This window comes from Balaenoptera ricei, chromosome 15, assembly GCF_028023285.1.
Source record: "Balaenoptera ricei isolate mBalRic1 chromosome 15, mBalRic1.hap2, whole genome shotgun sequence".
In the NCBI taxonomy this organism is placed as follows: domain Eukaryota; kingdom Metazoa; phylum Chordata; class Mammalia; order Artiodactyla; family Balaenopteridae; genus Balaenoptera; species Balaenoptera ricei.
Window position 1 is genome coordinate 7,765,166 of NC_082653.1, and position 20,066 is coordinate 7,785,231.

At 41.5% G+C, this 20,066-nt stretch overlaps 1 protein-coding gene across 1 annotated transcript in view; it reads right to left on the minus strand.

The window, feature by feature from the left end:
• Positions 1 to 11,284: 11,284 nt before the first annotated feature.
• The window catches only part of DOK5 (docking protein 5), a 153,551-nt gene continuing 144,769 nt past the window's right edge, over positions 11,285 to 20,066 (minus strand). Inside the window, exon 8 of the mRNA XM_059896161.1 lies at positions 11,285 to 12,108. Within this exon, the coding sequence (XP_059752144.1) occupies positions 12,044 to 12,108 (65 nt within the window). The 3' untranslated portion in view covers positions 11,285 to 12,043. The remainder of the gene's footprint in view (positions 12,109 to 20,066) is intronic.

The following is a 20,066-nucleotide window of genomic DNA, read 5'->3' on the forward strand; positions in this document are numbered from 1 at the left end:
AAGCACCTCACATCTGAAGCATTTTTTACAATTTCCAAAGAGTTTTCATACCTATGACTTCATTTGGTCTTAACCAAATGGACAGAAGAATCGTTGCTGTTATTTTGTTGACGAGGATGTTGAGTCACCTCTGCGTTCCAGCTATTTCTGGAGCTTTTCCAGCTCTTACTCTCTCTTTTATAGTAGCCCGCAAGGCATTTTTAAAAGTTATTTTTATTGTTACCTCTGCTTCAGGAATCAGAGCATAGAGAGGTTGAATGACTTGCTCAGAGTAAAACAACTACACAATAATCGAGCGAGGCCTCCCAGCCCAAAATTCTTTCCTCCTACACATCAGCTCCTAAAGCGGGGTCCTTGGAACCCCAATCCTGAAAGATGCTCCAGAGAAAAGAGTTACATTCGTTTTAAGCTACATGTTTAATACTTGCAGTACCCTAATTGGAAATCTGCATTCTAGGAGTTGTAAGTTGGCTAAAAAAAGAAAAACAAAACAAAAGCCAAATAACAGAAAAGCACATTCTCCACACTCCCTCAACTCCAGAAGTGGCTTCAGCTACCTTTCCATCTGGTCAACACCAGAAGCTTGGCTAATTAGCAGAATGGGTGTTAGAAGTGGATTTTCTTGGTGAATAAAGGGGTGTTCGAGAACATACGGAATCACCGGAAACACTGTAAACATTCCCACCCCTTTCAGGATTAGGGATAAGACTCCTGTGGGCCCAAGAACCTTCCTCTGGAAAAATGGTCCCTCACAGGCTTCGCAATCTTAACTGTTCCTCTTTTCAGTGGATAGCTATGGGACTCCTCCACCCCACACCCACCCCGCTAGAACCTTAGCTGAATCTGCTGCTAGACTACTGTCCAATCTGCCTCAAGGAAATCTACACCACACCTACAGTGAGAACACGTGAAAGTACAGGCGGGTCACCAGTCTGGCCACACCACTGTTTTTATACCTCTTGGCTAATAATCGTTAGCATGTATCTAGACATTTGGTACAGCTGCATTGCAGACAACTATCCAATGGCCCGTTGGAGGGTGAGGAGACCTGCCCTCACCTATCTCTAATCGCTGGAAACGACTGATGCAGAAACAACCACCACCAGCCAAACCGGTTTAAGACATGTCACAATAAAAAACTCTGCATCTTATGTTATAAAGATAAGTAAATAAAAGGTAATATATATAAAAGAAAAAAACAAACAAGCAAAAAAACCCTCTGCATCCTATAGCCCGCCCTTGGCTATTACATTACATTTACTAAATGTAAGGTGCCAAGAAGTTTGCAAAGCAAAGAAACTGGTTTGAGGTAATATTTACCAAAACTTCACTTAAGGATAGACCTTTTTTTCTCTTGCCCAGGAACTTGAGTTGGCCTCTCATAGGCCGCCCTGGGGAATCCTGGTCTAGCCATATCTGACCCCCCCATCGCTGCTAACTGACATTTCCCCCAGCAAAAGGAAAGAACCAGAATTAGACACTGGGCTTTTATGCCTTCAGAGCTGAGTCTTTCCTATTGTTCTCGGCTCTTTTCTTCCTTCTCCAAGTAAATCACAGGATCGTCAGAAACCCCATTGAAGCCTCTCTAGGACTGCACTGTGATCTCTATCTTCAAAGCCATCCGGCTAGGCCTCTTGCTTGAAATTTGCATGACAGCTAAAGCAAAGTAAATTTGGGGGCTGGCTCCCTTTGATAAGCAAATGTTTCTCTTTCCTTCTTTGTTCTGAAGGGACAGCTTTAAAAGGAATTCAGTGATGAGGAAAATAACTCTACACTATTTAGTTCTGGGCAGTCACCGTGACTGGCTTGGGGCATTCGCTTAAGATAGGAGCTGTGCGGCTTGTCTTCAATAGAGGCCGATTATTAGAAGACTGTCCTGGAAGGTTTGAAAGGTGAGCAGGGGTCCTGGGTGGAAGCCACACGTGGAAGTAAGAAAGAGGCAGAAAAACTCAACGGGAACCCAATCCTCAGCCCCACTCAGCTTGCTTTCTCTTCAAGAAGCACCTTCTACACAGGACCAGCCACAGAGCTGGTGAGACCCAGGGTACGATTAAAATGTGAGCCTCTGTGTTCAAAAAGCAAGAAAGAAGCGCCACTCAAGGAACTAAAATGTAACGTGTTTTCCTTTCTTCCTTATTCTCTCTGTTGGTCACTGTTCGTTTTTTTTAACATCTTTATTGGAGTACGATTGCTTTACAATGGTGTGTTAGTTTCTGCTGTATCACAAAGTGAATCAGCTATACGTATACATATAACCCCATATCTCCTCCCTCTTGCGTCTCCCTCCCTCCCACCCTCCCTATCCCACCCCTCTAGGTGGACACAAAGCACCGAGCTGATCTCCCTGTGCTATGCGGCTTCTTCCCACGACCTATCTGTTTTACGTTTGCTAGTGTATATATGTCCATGCCACTCTCTCACTTCGTCCCAACTTACCCTTCCCCCTCCCCGTGTCCTCAAGTCCATTCTCTACGTCTGCGTCTTTACTCTTGTTCTGCCCCTAGGTTCTTAAGAACCTTTTTTTTTTTTTTTTTTAGATTCCATATATATGTTAGCATATGGTATTTGTTTTTCTCTTTCTTACTTCACTCTGTATGACAGATTCTGCATCCATCCACCTCACTACAAATAACTCAATTTCGTTTCTTTTTACGGCTGAGTAATATTCCATTGTATATATGTGCCACATCTTCTTTATCCATTCATCTGTCACTGGACACTTCCATGTCCTGGATATTGTAAATAGAGCTGCCATGAACATTGTGGTACATGACTCTTTTTGACTTATGGTTTTCTCAGGGTGTATGCCCAGTAGAGGGATTGCTGGGTCATATGGTAGTTCTATTTCTAGTTTTTTAAGGAACCTCCATACTGTTCTCCATAGTGGCTGTATCAATTTACATTCCCACCAACAGTGCAGGAGGGTTCCCTTTTCTCCACACCCTCTCCAGCATTTATTGTTTGTAGATTTTTTGATGACGGCCATTCTGACGGGTGTGAGGTGATACCTCATTGTAGTTTTGATTTGCATTTCTCTAATGATTAGTGATGTTGAGCATCCTTTCATGTGTTTGTTGGCAATCTGTATATCTTCTTCGGAGAAATGTCTGTTTAGGTCTGCTGCCCATTTTTGGATTGGGTTGTTTGTTTTTTTGATATGGAGCTGCATGAGCTGCTTGTATATTTTGGAGATTAATCCTTTGTTAGTTGCTTCATTTGCAAATATTTTCTCCCATTCTGAGGGTTGTCTTTTCGCCTTGTTTATGGTTTCCTTTGCTGTGCAAAAGCTTTTAAGTTTCATTAGGTCCCATTTGTTTTTTGTTTTTATTTCCATTTCTCTAGGAGGTGGGTCAAAAAGGATCTTGCTGTGATTGATGTCATAGAGCGTTCTGCCTATGTTTTCCTCTAAGAGTTTTATAGTGTCTGGCCTTACATTTAGGTCTTTAATCCATTTTGAGTTTATTTTTGTGTATGGTGTTAGGGAGTGTTCTAATTTCATTCTTTTACATGTAGCTGTCCAGTTTTCCCAGCACCACTTATTGAAGAGGCTGTCTTTTCTCCATTGTATATTCTTGCCTCCTTTATCAAAAATAAGGTGACCATATGTGCATGGGTTTATCGCTGGGCTTTCTATCCTCTTCCATTGATCTATATTTCTGTTTTTGTGCCAGTACCACACTGTCTTGATTACTTCAGCTTTGTACTGTAGTCTGAAGTCTGTAGTGTAGTCTGAAGTCAGGGAGCCTGATTCCTCCAGTTCCGTTTTTCTTTCTCAAGATTGCTTTGGCTATTCGGGGTCTTTTGTGTTTCCATACAAATTGTGTCATTGTGTTTCTTATCTGCTATTAATGTCTTAAGAAAAATTAAGATTTTAAATTAGCACAAATTTTAGTGGTCATCTTTTACATCATGCCATGTCCGTTTTTAATGTTCATATAAGAACATTTAATTCACGTGCTGAATCACCAAAATTACACACCTCATATTCCTCAGCTCATATGTGCATATGCATTTTGTTCTTGTCAGAACAGGAGAAAGGCTGCACAAAAACTAACACACTTGTTTTTACTTCACTTCTTGAGACATGGACATTCTACCAACACCCTTTAGCTTGGCCTTCCTGATGAATGAGAAAGGATTGAAAGGAAAAGGAACAGTGGGTTTTCCCAGCTTTCCTTTTCCTTCTATGATAGAGGGGAGGACCATGTGTAAGAAAGGATATGATGGACTTCTTTGGTTGGTTGTGTTTCATAGACCACCACTACCTTCCTTCTGCATTTGAAGCAAGTTCTGGTTCAAAGGGAAAGCGTCTCGGGCTGTCAAGGCCCCTGCTTACTCCATGATGGATATGACGCCCTTGTGTTGTACTTGCTTTGGGGATCCCTGAACTCCCATGCATCCTGGGGCCTCGGGAATTCTGTGTTTACAGGGCACGACGAGTGCTATGTGCAAACACAGCATCAGGGAGCAGCGAGTGGACGCACACTGCAGGCACCTCCTCTGCTCATACGCATGCCCCATTGTCCCATGGGACTTTACATACAAACACAAGTTCAAAGATAAAAGTATGAAGAATTTCAAGATGGCACCAGCAGAGCCAAATGTGGGGCCTTGTGAGCATGGAGTCCTTGTGTGACTGCATGGATTTTGCACCCATGAAACCAGCCCTGCTGTGTGTACGTGTGTACTAGACACAGAACCAGAGGCTTAAATCTGAGAGCCCATATCTGAGGGCTGTTGCACGGCAGGAGAATATAACGGGGAGCAGAGCGTCTCACATTTTCTCTGTTCACAGTGCATTTCGTAGCTCAGTAAGTTTTCCATAATACCCTTAGGCCAAGAGAAATACTTAGTAGTTCCATTTTTTTTTTTTAACATCTTTATTGGAGTATAATTGCTTTACAGTGGTGTTAGTTTAGTTAGTTAGTTTCTGCTTTATAACAAAGTGAATCAGCTATACATATACATATATCCCCATATCTCCTCCCTCTTGCGTCTCCCTCCCACTCTCCCTATCCCACCCCTCTAGGTGGTCACAAAGCACCGAGCTGATCTCCTTGTGCTATGCGGCTGCTTCCCACTAGCTATCTGTTTTACATTTGCTAGTGTATATATGTCCATGCCACTCTCTCACTTCGTCCCAGCTTACCCTTCCCTCTCCCTGTGTCCTTAAGTCCATTTTCTACATCTGCGTCTTTATTCCTGTCCTGCCCTAGTAGTTCCATTTATTAAGCTGTTTGGTCCAAGCCATTTAAGCTGTCCTAACAAATTAGGAACCATTAAAAAATACACCTAAATCAAAAGAAAAAACATTTTAAATTTTATTCTTAACCACAATTGCTTGCTAAGGGGACGTGTGTGTCTATAGGGCACCGAAGTTCCTCAAATCTGGGAATCAGACTGGACACCCACTGCTACCCTCATTTCCTGGTCCACACTGATTTTTCACACAGTACTTTTGCTTTTTATTGCCGAAAACCCAGTTTCACAAAAATGATATCATAGAAATGAATTTAATGTGATCTAATGTTGAAATTGAACAGCCTCCAGCCAGCAGTTCCCAAGGGTTCAATAGATGTTGAATATCACTGTTTGCTGCAAAAATTTAATATATCCCACAGCACCTCTGTGAACTCACTGTGGCGCCCTGGGCACCTCAGCACACAGTTTGGGAACCACAAGTGTAGAAGTAAAGCATGTGGGCTCCGGAGTCATCACCCTCACAGGGATGGCGTAAGGATTATGCTTGGCACACACAGGAGTTCCAGAAAAGTTAGGGTTCCCTGGCACGCTTTACACTACTCACCTGAGGGAGAACCTATATGTCTAATGCTGTGATTTAATGATGTATTTGTTGCCGTCTCACTTTCCATTTCTTTATGAAATGAAGATTTATTGAGCACCCGCTAAGTTAACAAGGTATTTTATTTGGTGCTGGGGGGACAAAGCTTAGCCAATTAGATACAGTACCTGCCCTCAGGGAGCTTGAGAAGCATGGAGAAGGCAGACAATGCAATAAGCACATGAACATGTCATTATAAACAGTAATTAGTGCTACGCAAGAACCGCTCTGAGTACTTTAAAAGCTTATAACTGGCGGCTTCGTCTGGTCTGGGGGTCCCAGGAAGGAACTCAGAGCCTGGTGTTTTAATTAATGTCTAAAGAAAGTGTTGGTTTTCCAAGAGTAGAAGAAAATAAGGTTTTTCCAGGCAAACGGAACAGCAGAAAAAATGACCGCTGCAGTGAGAGGGTGCAGGCCCCACTCAGGGGAGGGCTAAGCATTCCCTTCCACCGAGAACATTCATTTCACAGGTGACGCTGAGGACAAGAGACGCCTGCAGGACCGGGGTCCCCAGAGGATCAGCTGGTTCCGGAAGGCCCGGATCGTATGGAGCAGGTCTCTGCAGACCTTGCCTGTAGAGGGCACGTGGCCCCTGACACCACCACTCAACTCCGCAGTTGTTGTGCAAAAGCAACCACAGGTAACAAACAAATGGGCATGGCTGTGTTTGAACAAAACTTTGACAAAAGCAGGGATAGGCTGGCTTTGGCCAGAATTTACAGACCCTTGCTACAGAAGCCTTCCACGTGTGCTCATTAGCTAGGCCAAAGGAGGGTAGCTACCTACTGAAAAAAAACAATTAAAGCTAGTGCCTGGCCTCCTAGGGTTTCCAATGGAAAAAAAGTAAATAAACACAACATGTAAACACAGCAGAGAGACAACAAAGAGGAAGCAGTCACCGTCCGGTCAAAACTCAGAGCAAAAATAGTAATCCTTACCCCTCTCCGACATCTTTAAATCCATCCAAGCAACCTCTGCTCTGACATCTTTAAATCCATCCAAGCAACCTCTGCTCTTCTAGTACAGGAGGGGACTGCATCATTACCAAAGGCCAAAGATAATAACATAACGTTACTATTATAACAAGGAGGAAAGCACTCCGGGGGAAGGGAGGCTGGGGGAAGCCTGGCTGGCTAGCGGCTGAGCGCTGGGTCATTAACAGCAGCAGCTGGGTATCCGGCTTTCCGCTTCACCCTGCACGGTCTTTGCAGCCCGTGCTCTGCTTTCCCCAGCAGCTTCTGGCCGGCTTTTTCCTATTGAAAACAACAGTGCGAGAAGCCCTTGCACTTTAGGCATCTCCGAGAAACAAAGAAGGTCAGACTGAGTCTCCTTATTAGTTGTTATGGCAACAAAGAAAGTATTGCAGAGGCACGGGAAACGCCACTACAGACCTCGCTGCCTGAGCTTCAGTCACAACACAGCTCCCCTTCCTGTGTGCAAGCGCCCCCCTCGCGGAACCTCACTGGTGCCCTCAGCCCGGCCCGCATCCCAGCCCCTCCTGCTGACTTCCCCGAAGGCATCTTAAGAACACCTTGCTGATGGCCTCCAGGTACCAAATCTCACCTGATGGGAACTCTCTCCATTTCAATCTCCTCAAGGTTTCTTAAAAGGGGATTTATGGGCTTCCCTGGTGGCGCAGTGGTTGAGAGTCTGCCTGCCAATGCAGGGGACGCGGGATCGGGCCCTGGTCTGGGAGGGTCCCGCGTGCCGCGGAGCAACTAGGCCCGTGAGCCACAACTACTGAGCCTGCGCGTCTGGAGCCTGTGCTCCGCAACAAGAGAGGCCCTGACGGTAAGGGGCCTGCGCACCGCGATGAGGAGTGGCCCCCACTTGCCGCAACTAGAGAAAGCCCTCGCACAGAAACGAAGACCCAACACAGCCATAAATGAATAAATAAATAATTTTTTTTTAAAAATGGGATTTATACCTCCTGCATTGGAATTACCTAGAGATGCTGATTGAAAATATAGATTCATCGGCTCCACCCCGGATGAACTAAATAAGTATCTTTTGCCAACATTTGATAACTACAAGCTCAGAGAGTAGAATGTGGGCAGCTGTATCTCCTTTAGCACAAATGTAGGCAAATGATTATCACCTGGTCTTGCCTTGGCTGACCCAAATCCCTATAGGTTGAGCCAAAAGCTCTCTTTGAAATCAGCCAGCACTGACTTTCATCAGAAGATGAGCAGCTTGACCTCCAACATTTAATCAGGAGAACTTAAAATTTCAATATGAATGAGAAGTACTGAGTTTGTGTGGAAATCTCAAAATGGATTTATTTTTTCTGGGACTGAAAGGAAAAACTTTTGTTAATAGTTGGTACAGTATTCCCCTCTGAAAGGTCAAGATTACCCCCCCCCCCCAAAAAATCATAAAATGTCTCTTTATGTAAATGTACGTTCTCCTTAGTCTTTTCTGTCTCCTGCACCATTGGCCTAAGCGCTTTGAGGTCATGGAACAGGCACTGTGAAGGCAGGTACACCGCTGGTTATATTCACACCGTATTTTTAGCAACTAACACACAGCCTGGAATACCCAAAGACAAGACAGAATACTTGGTAAATGAATAAACGAATCACAGAAACCCAAGCAGTCTTACGTGGAAAGCATTTTAATAACTACTGCATCATGCTGCCTTAAATTGGGTAAAAGGTCTTTTTAGCGCCGGCTACAATAAGCACGCAAAGGGGAAGACAAAACCACACCTTCTGCCAAAAGAGAGTCACTTTTCTCAGTATATAATGAAAACAGAAACAACTATGTCTAAGTGAAATTCTGCCGTTTAACCTCTGGATTTGTTTCTTCGCAATGTTGGCGTAAGTGCTTGAGAATTCAGTTTGGTTTGTGTGCAAATCCTCCACAGCTTTGAAATGTTCCCCCTTCTCACACTTGGATATTCACCACTGACATCCGGGATTAGAAAAAGAAAACTCAAAACCACTTCAAATCACTATTTCTCTTATCTAAGGCCAGAGATTAAAGTGTTTAAATTTCTCATGGTTTCTACCAAAAACCTGAAACTGATAAAAGATAGTATTGGGTGTTCTTACAATCTAGAGTAGGGAGAGGTTGGCAAGTACGGTGTGGGCGAATCCAGCCTGTTGCTTGTTTTTGTAAATAAAGTTTTATTGGCACATAGCCATGCCTCTCCTTTAAGTATTATTGTCTATGGCTCTTTTTTGCAATACAGTAGCAACAGTGACACCATATGACCCCCAAAGCCTAAAATATTTATATTCTGGCCCTTTAAAGAAAAAGTTTGCTGCCCCCTAAGGCAGCATGTGTAAGGGATTTTACACAGCAGTCTCTGGAATCAGATTGCCTGGGTTCAAACGTGTCTACCATTTAGTAGCTGTTAACATAATCAAACAGGAAGGCCATTAGACTGGGGTGATCCTAATGCCTTGATAGCCTACATGAGCAAAGGAAAATGTAAGCCAGAGTCAGTGCACGAAAATCCAAGAAAATGAAACTTAGGAACAACCAACTACAAACAGCCAACTACTCTTTCCCAGATAAGGCAACCACTAGAGTCAGTCAAATAATTTCCTTGCTTTGCTTCCAAGTCTTCTCTGTAAAAACGTCCTGTTCATGGAGCACTTCTAACTACTTCTGGTTGGGCGCTGCCTGATCCAAAGAGATGGATACTCAGATAAACTCTTTTAATCTGCCTCAGTTTACCTTTTAACAGAGCTAAGAGATCTTGGGCATATTTTTAGATTATTTAAGCTCCTTAAGGCTCAGTTTCTCATCTGTTAAATGGGAACAGTAGTTATACTTACCTCATGGAGTTGTTGTGGGGATTAAGATAACACAAGTAAAGCTCTAAGAATAGCACAGACAATAAATAGAAGCTGTTAGGATAACCTAATAGCACTCTAACTCTTTTCTGTCAATATGTCTCTTCTTTGAAAAGTCCTAAAAGAGGCTCTGGCTTGTAGTTAACTACATTCAGCAACATTTCTTCACACAGTCATTAGCTGTAGACTTGCTTCAGCAATTCTGACTTCATTAAAATTATAATTATGTCTTTAATTCCATTTGCTTTATCTACTTCTTCAACTTAATCCCCCGTGCTGGCTGCCAAGGCCCTGGGAATCAGGGAGAACCTCTTATGAGGCAGTTTTAGATGAGAAAAAGAAATAAATAAGAGCCAGATAGAGTCAGGAAAATGAACAGTGAGCAAATTATCAAACGTGTGTGGCAAACCAAATTTTTAAAAGATGAATACAAATACATCTAGGAGAAGTAGGATGAGCTAAAAGGATGTGAAGAGTAGCTACAGAGAACACAGAACACAAGTGCATCCCAGTGAAGCCATTAGCGCTAAATCATTTCTATATCACTAATCCACTAATTAATTCTTAGCTGAATTTAATCCTCCCTCCCCCAATGTTTCTCCACCCCTGAGAAAAACACAGCCTAACCAGCACTGTCCTTGGAAATCCCAACCAACTCAGATCCAGGTGGGATTTTAGCAGGGTCTTTGGGGTTTTATTGGTCAATCTCCATTATAGGAAATTATGCATTTTTGGAAGGAACATAAATGAAAATGAACCTTCTTAATGGGACTTAGCAAAATTTATTTTTTTCCTAGTGAAAATAATCATTTTGGAAGGGCCTAGCCCCGGACCTGACACTGAGAACGTATACCAGCAATGTTAATTTGCCTCCCCTTGTAGAAAGAATTCTATCCCAAGGATAGGAGTTTATTCCTCCATTCATTCAACACATATTTCTCAAGCATGAGCTATGTATAGTTAGGCACAGTTCTAGGGCCTGGGAAATAGGATTGCCAAACTTAGCAAGGAAAAATATAGACCATCCAGTCAAATTTGAATCTAAGATATACAATGGACATTTTTAAGTACAATTATGTCCCATGCAATACACTTATACTTAAATAATTATTCATTGTGTATCTGAAATTCAAATTTAATTGGATGTCCTATATTTTATCTGGCAACTCTACTGGGAAGAGAGTCGTGACCGAGACAGACACCATCTCTGCTCTCTCATGCAGTTTTACAGCAATTCTAGCCTCAGAAGCTCACAAGACTTAATTCCCATCTGGCAGTTCCCTGATGGGAAAACCTGGGGAATAGAGTGACCATCTCTTTAGAAGTACATCACCTCTGGGGGTCCATTTAGCAGATGTCACTCTGTATTGGAATTGTGTCTTTATTTCCTTGTCATACTCCTCTGCACTTAAGGTCCTTGGTGACAGGTCCTGTGTCTTTTTATCTCTACGTCTCCTGACTCTGTCTAGTAGATGCTCAGCGCAGACCAGCTGAATGAACAAGTGAACAAACGCATAAATGGTTGGATTCCATCAAACGCGATGCCAAACCACACTCATGGCTCATAAGGCAAATATTCACATACCCTCAGAAACACTGGAGATACAGAGAAAACCATATAGCCAGAATCCCAAGAACATATGGGTGAAGAATGATCTTTTATTTTAAAATGTTTTGGGAAAGTACACCAAACAAAATAAAGGCTTTTTTAAAAAGGAGGGAGAGGGGAGATGGTGTGAGAGAGAAATTGTAACCCTATAAAGAATATAAAGGGTGCTTGGAAAGGTGATTTATTAACATAATAGGTAATACTGAGTTAAAGCACTGATTTAACTAATGGGGAATATAATAAAATATGATGGCCAACAGTTAAGCAGAACCATAATATGAATAACTGAGGAATACGGTCTAAACAAATAACAAATAATTAAGAGCCATTTTATTGTCAGTACTGTCATACAATTGAAACACTCAGAAGGAAAAACCACAAGAATCGGCAAAAGGATAGATTCAGAGAGGTGCAAGGGACATGGTATCTACAATAGAAAATCATTTTGTGGCATCGACTCCTTTCTGTCCAACTGTAAAAGAGGGAAGAAAACGTCAATGTCTATAGAGCAGGTTTCAATTATGCTAATTTTTTTTTAAGGAAAGAAAAAAGAAAAACCTTTTAAGGAAAAGGTTTCAATTATGCTAAGTTTTTTTTAAGGGGGGAAAAAAAAGAAAGGAAAAAAAGAAAAAGACAAATATGGTATTGCAGAGTTTCCCAAGGACCAGTTAGCCAGGACGTGTAGCTTCTTTTCTTCAGCGCTTCCCTTGGGGTCATCCTCTGACCTCCCGGGTGGATCTGTGCCTGACACATCACAAGCATGTCACACAGCAATTCTTGGCAGTTCCGTCAGTGCTCAGATGGGTAGGCAGGAAAAGTCTCTGTTCGATGAAGCTTCAGAGGGCTGGTGACATCTTTTCCAAAAAAGATTTAGAAATCGGCAGTTATACTTCAAGAAAGCCCACAACCAGATTAGCTAATCACAAGTTTCTCTATAGCAGAAATAAGTAACATAGGACACAGGATGTTTTTTCCCAGAGGCCACTCACAGGGATATGCAAATGAAAGTCGTAAGAGATGGCATGATTAACATATCATTTGCATGTGGCCTTTGCACTGAGCTGTGATCAGACCAGGAGCAGTTAAGGACAACCTCCTCCTTAATGTTTCGTCTTTTTCAACTCCTACACCCAGAATATTTAGGGGAAATGATATAGAATCAAAGGACTGTGGAATCTTTTGGTGAGGACACTCTTTGGAAACCGGACCAGAAGTAAGACAATATTATATTTATACCTAGGAAATCTTGCAGTAAAAGAGGACTTCTTAAAATCCATTTAGCCTTTATTATTTCAGGTTTAAGTTCCAAACCAAGAAAAATGAAGAAGTCAGGAAGGCAACACACAAGGCGACTGTGAGCCCCCTTTGTGACACAGGATAGGGCTGGCGAACTTTCTCTATAAAGGGCCAGATATGAAATATTTTAGATTTTGTAGACTGTATGGTGTCATAGCAACTACTTAACTCTGCTGCCTGTAGCACAAAGGCAACCAGTTAATATGTAAGGAATGGGCGTGAATGTGCCAAGGAAACGTTGTGAAGAAAAACAGACAGCAGGCTGGATTTGGCCGGGAGGCCAGTTTTCCAGTTCTTGCAGACAGAGCACCATCTGCTGGCCAAGGGGTACCACAAGCAAAGGAATTTACACCGCAGACCAGGGGAACAGCTGTCAGAAGTGAGCAAAGCAAAACCTACACAACAGTACAGCATTCCTGGAACCCAATGTGTGGCTCAAGCCGGCCCAACACACAGGGAGATGGGACCCCTGGAGCATGTTCACCCCACCAACGCTCGTTCAAAACACTGGACCTATAGCAAAAAGGTTCACAGTGGCCTCTGGCCCCCTAAGCCTTAAGCTCTACCCCATTATCACCAGCAGCCCTGGCCTCCATCACACCCCAGTTGAGTCTCTTTCTGACATAAGAAATCGTGGATTCGGATATTTGCAAGCCTCAAATCTGAACCATAAGAAAATTATATATATCTAGTCATACAGTCATTGGTACACAATAGCGGTGATTATTATTAAAGTAATTTAAACATTAAAATATCCCAAATCACTAGAAATCATTTCTTCCAGCCTCCCAGCCATTCTGGACATGAATTCTATTCTCTTTCCAACACACACACACGCACATACACACACACACGCACACATAAACACACGCTATAACGCAGAGAAACTGCATCAATGGGTTTAGGTCCTACAAGTAAAAATCCAGGCAAATCTTTATTACAGTTTGATAAAAATTCCCTGCAGGAAGTAGACAGCGTACAAACAGTAATGATGCAAAATCCATATCTTCAGTCAAGTGCAAAGCCCTTCCTGAACCTTCAACGGTAGCTCCTTGGACTCTAAAAGTTTTCGAGAAAAGTGACTGACAGCATTCACTTGGGGTCAAGTCAAAATGCATACACCTGCAGCTTCTATCATGATGGTTAACTGAATCTTCCTGGCTTGGTTGGAATGCTATTTTTAAGCTTAACGCCAGGAGATGGATTGAGAGATTTTTTTTTTTACATTTTTGCAGTTCACACAAAGGTCACAAGCTGGTAGTGGCCTGTGGATGCCATCTGGGCCCAGCCCTGTTCTCTGGCCTGTGCAGGGCTTGGAACATTTGGAATTGCTTGTCAATATCTGAATGACTGCAAACTTCCCGTAAAGGGCGGATGTCCCTGTTTTCTAGGCCTGCACTCTCCCTGCCGTTTTTTACCAGGGACCCCACCACTCAGTCCTGGCATGTCCTCCTGGCCCCTATAGACATGGGAGCTTGAGACCCTAGTTTATTCCTCATCTTTTCACATTTGCTCAGATCTTAATCTATTACTTCTCTCTTACCAGCTGCATATACAATGTATGTGGCTGTGTTAGAATTAATACTGAAAAATCAGTGTTATAGAGAACACATTTTTGGTTGCCAAGGGGGAGGCGGGTGGGAGGGATGGATTAGAAACTTGGGATTAGCAGATGCAAACTATTATATATAGGACAGATAAACAACAAGGTCCTACTGTATAGCACAGGGAACTATATACAATACCCTGTGATAAACCATAATGGAAAACAATGTGAGAAGGAATGTATGTATATGTGTAACTAAATCACTTTGCTGTATAGCAGAAATTAACATTGTAAATCAACTATACCTCAATAAAAAATAAATTATAAAAAAGAAAGAAAAACCAATGTTAACTCCTCCAAAGTAGCCACTTGCTCCAAGAATCTATCATCCTTAAAATAAAAATGCAAATCGCATGGCCTGGAACCAACCCTCTGGAGGAGCTATTTCCATCACATGGTATTTGTCTTGGGGACACTTCGGGAGGAGCAGAACTTCCCCCCAAAGGCAAGGACATATGATAAAAGAAAGAGCGAGCCCTGGACTAAAAGTAAGAACACTGAAGTTCTAATGTCTGTCCCTCCACCCAGTGGCTATGTGATCTTGAGCAAGTACTTGGCCTCCAAGGGTCTCAGTTTCTGCCTTCATTGAAATGGAGAAGATAGTCCCACTCTTGCCAACTCGAGCTGTTGCCAGGTGAACCAAATAAGCAACACAGACGATGTCCCGTAGAGTGACGCAAACATCTGATGCCACTCTTTGACTTCCTAAAATTATCTAAAGTCACATCTGATCAATGATACGTGCCTATTTTTTTCTCTCTTTTTTTTTGAAACAAGGGATGCTATCTTCCGGGGCAATTCCAACAGAAAGGTTCTAAAATATTGAGCAACGGAGCTCCTTAAGATTAAGAGCAAAATTCCTAAGATGTTAACTTTAAGAAGGAGGTGAGGGCATTTGAGAAGAACATCGCAATGAAGCTGGACACACCTGCTGTCTCCTAAAGGCCCTTATGCACCAGCCACACCACCGCCTTTCTGCTCTTTGAACACGCCAGCTCGTTTCTACCTCAGGGCCTTTGCACTTGTTGATCTCTCTGTGGACAATGCTTTACCCTGCTTCTCAGTATGGCTGTCTCTTCTCAGACTTCAGGTCTTGGGGTAAATGCTGCAGCCCCTCTAAAGAAGTCCCGTTGTCATCATCCTCCCAAAACTGACAACAGCTCTGCTTCACCATTCTTTACTACAAACACTTTCTTTTCAATCTGACATGGACCAAATTTGAAATTAAATATATGTGTGTAATTACTGACTGTGACTCTCCTTTTGACAATAAGCTGTAGGAGGGCAGAAACAAGCCTGTCTAGTAGCCCCAGTGTACCTCCATCACCTAGCACAGTGCTTGGCATAAAGTAGATGCTCAATTAACATTTGCCAAATAAATGAATGCGTCAATGAATGAACGGAGAGATGAAAACCTCAACTCCTTACTAGATAGGTGATCCTGGACACATCACTAACCCTTCAAATTCTGTGTCTTAGCTGCACATGGGTGTAAAATACTCTCAGGTGGCTGCTTTGTCGACTAAATGAGACCATGTATGTTAAGTTCCTAGTGCAAAACCTGGAACACAGCAGATCCTCAAGAAATGGTAGCTTTTATAAAGATACTCAATGAGTATGTCCAGTCTCCCTTGTATAGAACAAATCTGGCACTTTACTAGAGGTATGTTAATGTTTGTTTATATAAAGAAGGAGAAACAAGACTGCATGTTCAAATATATTTGCAGAGCTCTGATTTAAGCAAGACTAAACAGATTTTTTACTACAGGACATCTCAGAGTCTGAAAAATACTGATTTACTTTCTGAACCTCCTAAAGGAGAATTTAACATGTAGCATTTTGCCCCAAACTTATTGGAGCATAGTACTTTTCTGGAGGAAGGTGATATCAACCAGGGTTAGGACAATACAGAATACAATTGGAAAAAGATGACTCTGGTTATTTTATACAATGAATTCTTAAAAGAATCCTGTGAATACGGTCTCAGCACACTGTTGAATGCTTCCGTTTCATGAATTCCTTCCCAGTTTTCATGATAAACCTCACAAGCTGATTCTGTATATACCTAAACATAGAAGAGAATTTAGTTTTGAAAGCTGGCAAATGGGGTGGGAGAAGCAGTGAAGGTGGATTGAACACGTCTTAGTGCAGGTGGGTGTGTCCGAACCAGCACCTTCCTCTCTCCACCCGAAACGGCAATAATAAGGTGGTAATTCCAAAAGTAACCAGCAGGTGGCTCTCTAGGACTAAATTTGGAGAAGAAAATTTTCTCAGACCAGTCGGATAAATTCCCTCATAAGGGTCTGATTTCCAAGAATAACCACCAGATCTGTCAGAAACCGTCGGCTTGAAATACATTAGGGTAGGTGAATTGGCCAGAGGAATTACAACTCACGGATACCAGCAAAACAAGAAGAAATTACGTGCTGTGTAATCTCATCCTGTGGCACACAGGGTCATGATGTTATTAGTTTTTCTCAATTTCATTTTTTTTCTGGGGGTGGGCAGAAGGGAAGAAGGAGAGCAGGTGGTATAGGTGGAATAGATGAACTTATCCCATTTATTTGTTGTGTAAATGACCACCCCTGATAATAAGCAAGATAATTTTAGGTAGTCTGTGAATATTTTTTTTAATCTATCAAATTTACTGGTAAGTTGAGCCCCCAACCTGCATACACAGCACGTATTAGCACTGTATCTTAATGAATGTTGGCGACTAAAAAGCAATCCACAAGGTAAAATAAATATGGACAAATCTACACAGAACACACTGGTGAGGAAATATCTCAGTAAACATTGGTACAAATTAAATATCAAAATAAAATACATTTACATTAATTCCTACACAGGTAACAAAAGTATGTGAAAACAAATAATTTGATGAAATAACTGGTACCAAAAAACGTATATAATTGAAGCAAAAAAAAAATGAAGCAATTACAATGCCATTCTCATGCACAGAAATATTCCAAGATAATAGGACATTTCAGTGAGTATCAGCATGCAGTCAAACAGGAATAATATAAGAATTCTATTGGAAATTTGTGTTCAATGAAGGTCATACTATATAACAAAGAGCAAACAATAATAGTTTTAATTATCATCTTCAAAACCTAGAACACAATCATCTTCAAAACCCTATAAAATTATCAATCACAAAGTCTGATAATCCATCATCTCTGAGGGAATTCTGTGGCATTTTTTTCTCATCACTGGTATTTATTTCATTAGAAACTAAGCTATCACTATCTTCAAATGACTGTTTTGTAAGTATTACTACTGTGCTCATTTGGGCAATCCATACCAATAAACTTGAACCTAAGTTTACAGTAATGCAGGCAGAACCTTATTTTATTGTGCTTCACTTTATTATGCTTCGCAGACACTGCATATTTTTAATTGAAGATTTGTGGCACTCCTACATCGAGTAAGTCTGTTGGCACCATTTTTCCTAACTGCATTTGCTCACTTCGTGTCTCCGTGTCACATTTTGGTAATTCTCACGATATTTCAAACTTGTACATTATTATTAAATGTATCATGGTGACCTGTGATCAGTGATTTTGATGTTACTACTACGACCTGAAGGCTCAGATGATGGTTAGCATGTTTTAGCAATAAAGTATTTTTAAATTAAGGTATGTACATCTTTTTTAGACATAATGCTGTTGCACACTTAATCGACTACAGTATAGCGTAAACATAACTTTTGTGTCCACTGGGAAACCAAAAAATTTGTGTGACTTGCCTTATCGCAATATTCGCCTTTTTGAGGTGGTCTGGAATCGAACCCCGAATATCTCCAAGGTCTGTCTGAATCTTTTGAGTACTGAATTATAAAAATAATAGATAACAAACCTAAAGATAAAGATTTATCAAATAAACCCAAATCCAATTCTGATGAGTCGTTTGGTTGGTGGCTTGCTATTTTTGACAAAAACAACAGAAACTTCTCAAAGAACATGATTTTTTTCCTTTGCGGTGAGGTTTTGTGTTGCTCTGCTCCACTTCTAAAGATAACATTATCACTACTGTTATTTTGGAATTAGTGGGTCACTCGTCTTTGATGATCATCCCAGACCTGGCAGCTATGTATGGTTTTCCAACCATAATATGGGCTTTTTGCATGCACGTAAATCTGCGTTTTTTGTCGTTGTGGTTTAAGAAAACTATGTCTGTATGCTGGAAAACAGAGTTGTTTTCTTCGTAGCAAACAGATGTAGACATTGTCAGAGGTAGTTGTATAAACCCAAGGAGCATACAAACCGCATGCTAACAGTATCTAAAACATCTGCTTTAAACTTAAGAAGATTTTTAAAAATATTAAAGGGTCTGATAAGACCCTTAGCCTTAAAATCATTTCTGATGAATGCCTACTCATTTTGGTTAAAGAGAGTTAGATTAGTTAAAGTAAGGATTGTAAAGTGAGTGTCTTCTTCCTATGACATTTTCTCTGTCCAGACTGTCCTAAGGATTTTTAAACTCTGGGATATTTGCTAATAAATTCTGAAACTGCAACACATACTAAATATTCATGACATCCACTCTCATCTTTCCAAACATGGTATTCTGGGGAAATCCAGGGATTCATCAACTTTGATACAAGTTGACTATTCTCAAATTACCAGGCTGTCTCTCAGGAATTCAAGCAATTTATCCATTTTCTCTTTAGGAAGCCTACATCACTTTGGTTCTCAACTTTCTTTTGCATTCCAGACACACAGAATCTGAAAAGACATACCTTTTTTTGTAAAGATTATTTGGGTTTGTGTAGACAGTCAAGTTACAAAGCAACTCCATAGCTTTTTGTGAGTATATGTTCATAACACATGCTTCTTTTAAACCTTCAGTAATTACTATTGGTATTGGTACAGTTGATCTTATTGTGTATTAGCAAAAATATAGGTAATTGGTATAGCAGTATAAAGACAGTAAAATATACTTTTAAAAATAAATATATTTAAATAGAAGAGACTGAAGAAAATTGAATAATGGTACAAGCGATATGTAAATGACAAAAACTGTGATGATATAAGTCAAAATGCTGCAAAAATTTCTGAATTTGTTCTGACATGAAACCAATGGCATTTATAACAACCTGATCTAACCCAACCCTCTCTCTCTGTGTAGATGTGTCTTGGAAGGTCAGCTTATTTATCAATTATCAAGGCAGTCACGTGTCACTCCTACAGGCACTCAGGACATAATTTTTGAGCATCTACACTATGCCATGCTCCCCACAAGTGAACAGAGCCTACAGTCATAAAGACTAGAATGTAAGGACCTTCAGTGCCCTCTTAGCATTATACGGTCGTTCAACAAATATTCATGGACTCCATGCAAGGCACTGGGGGATAAAATAATGAGGAAAAAACAAAGACACAGGTCTCCTGCCCTCCTTGGCATTACTGCTTCTTGGAAGAGTTAGTCATGAGTCAACTGGCCACACAATTAAATATGAAATGAAAACTGTGGTGGGGCACTATAAAAGAGGGTGCCCTCGTCTGCATCTTAGGGGTACACACGACCGGAGATTCCACACCAGTTATGATGAAGTCTGGGGGGCCTGCCTTGGAGTCAGGGAGGGCCCTGGAGGTAAGACCTAGAGATGACAAAGAGTTACCTCGGACACAGGGGAAAGGCACAGAATTCCAGGGAGAAAGACCAGGAAAAGCTCTCTGGGGGAGAGATGACCAGCAGGAAGGGCCGAAGGGAAGGCTGGGTGACTAGGGTACAGAGAGCAGGTATCTATGGCCGAGGCCACTGTTTCCTGTGGTCATTCACTCGTTCTTGCATTCATTTATTTAGCAAGTTTCTGCATACGAACTAGGTGCCATCTCGTAGATACTCCTCCATGTTTGGGGGTCTCGCTCCTCATCAGTGAAAAGGTCTTCAGCAAGAACCCCCTAC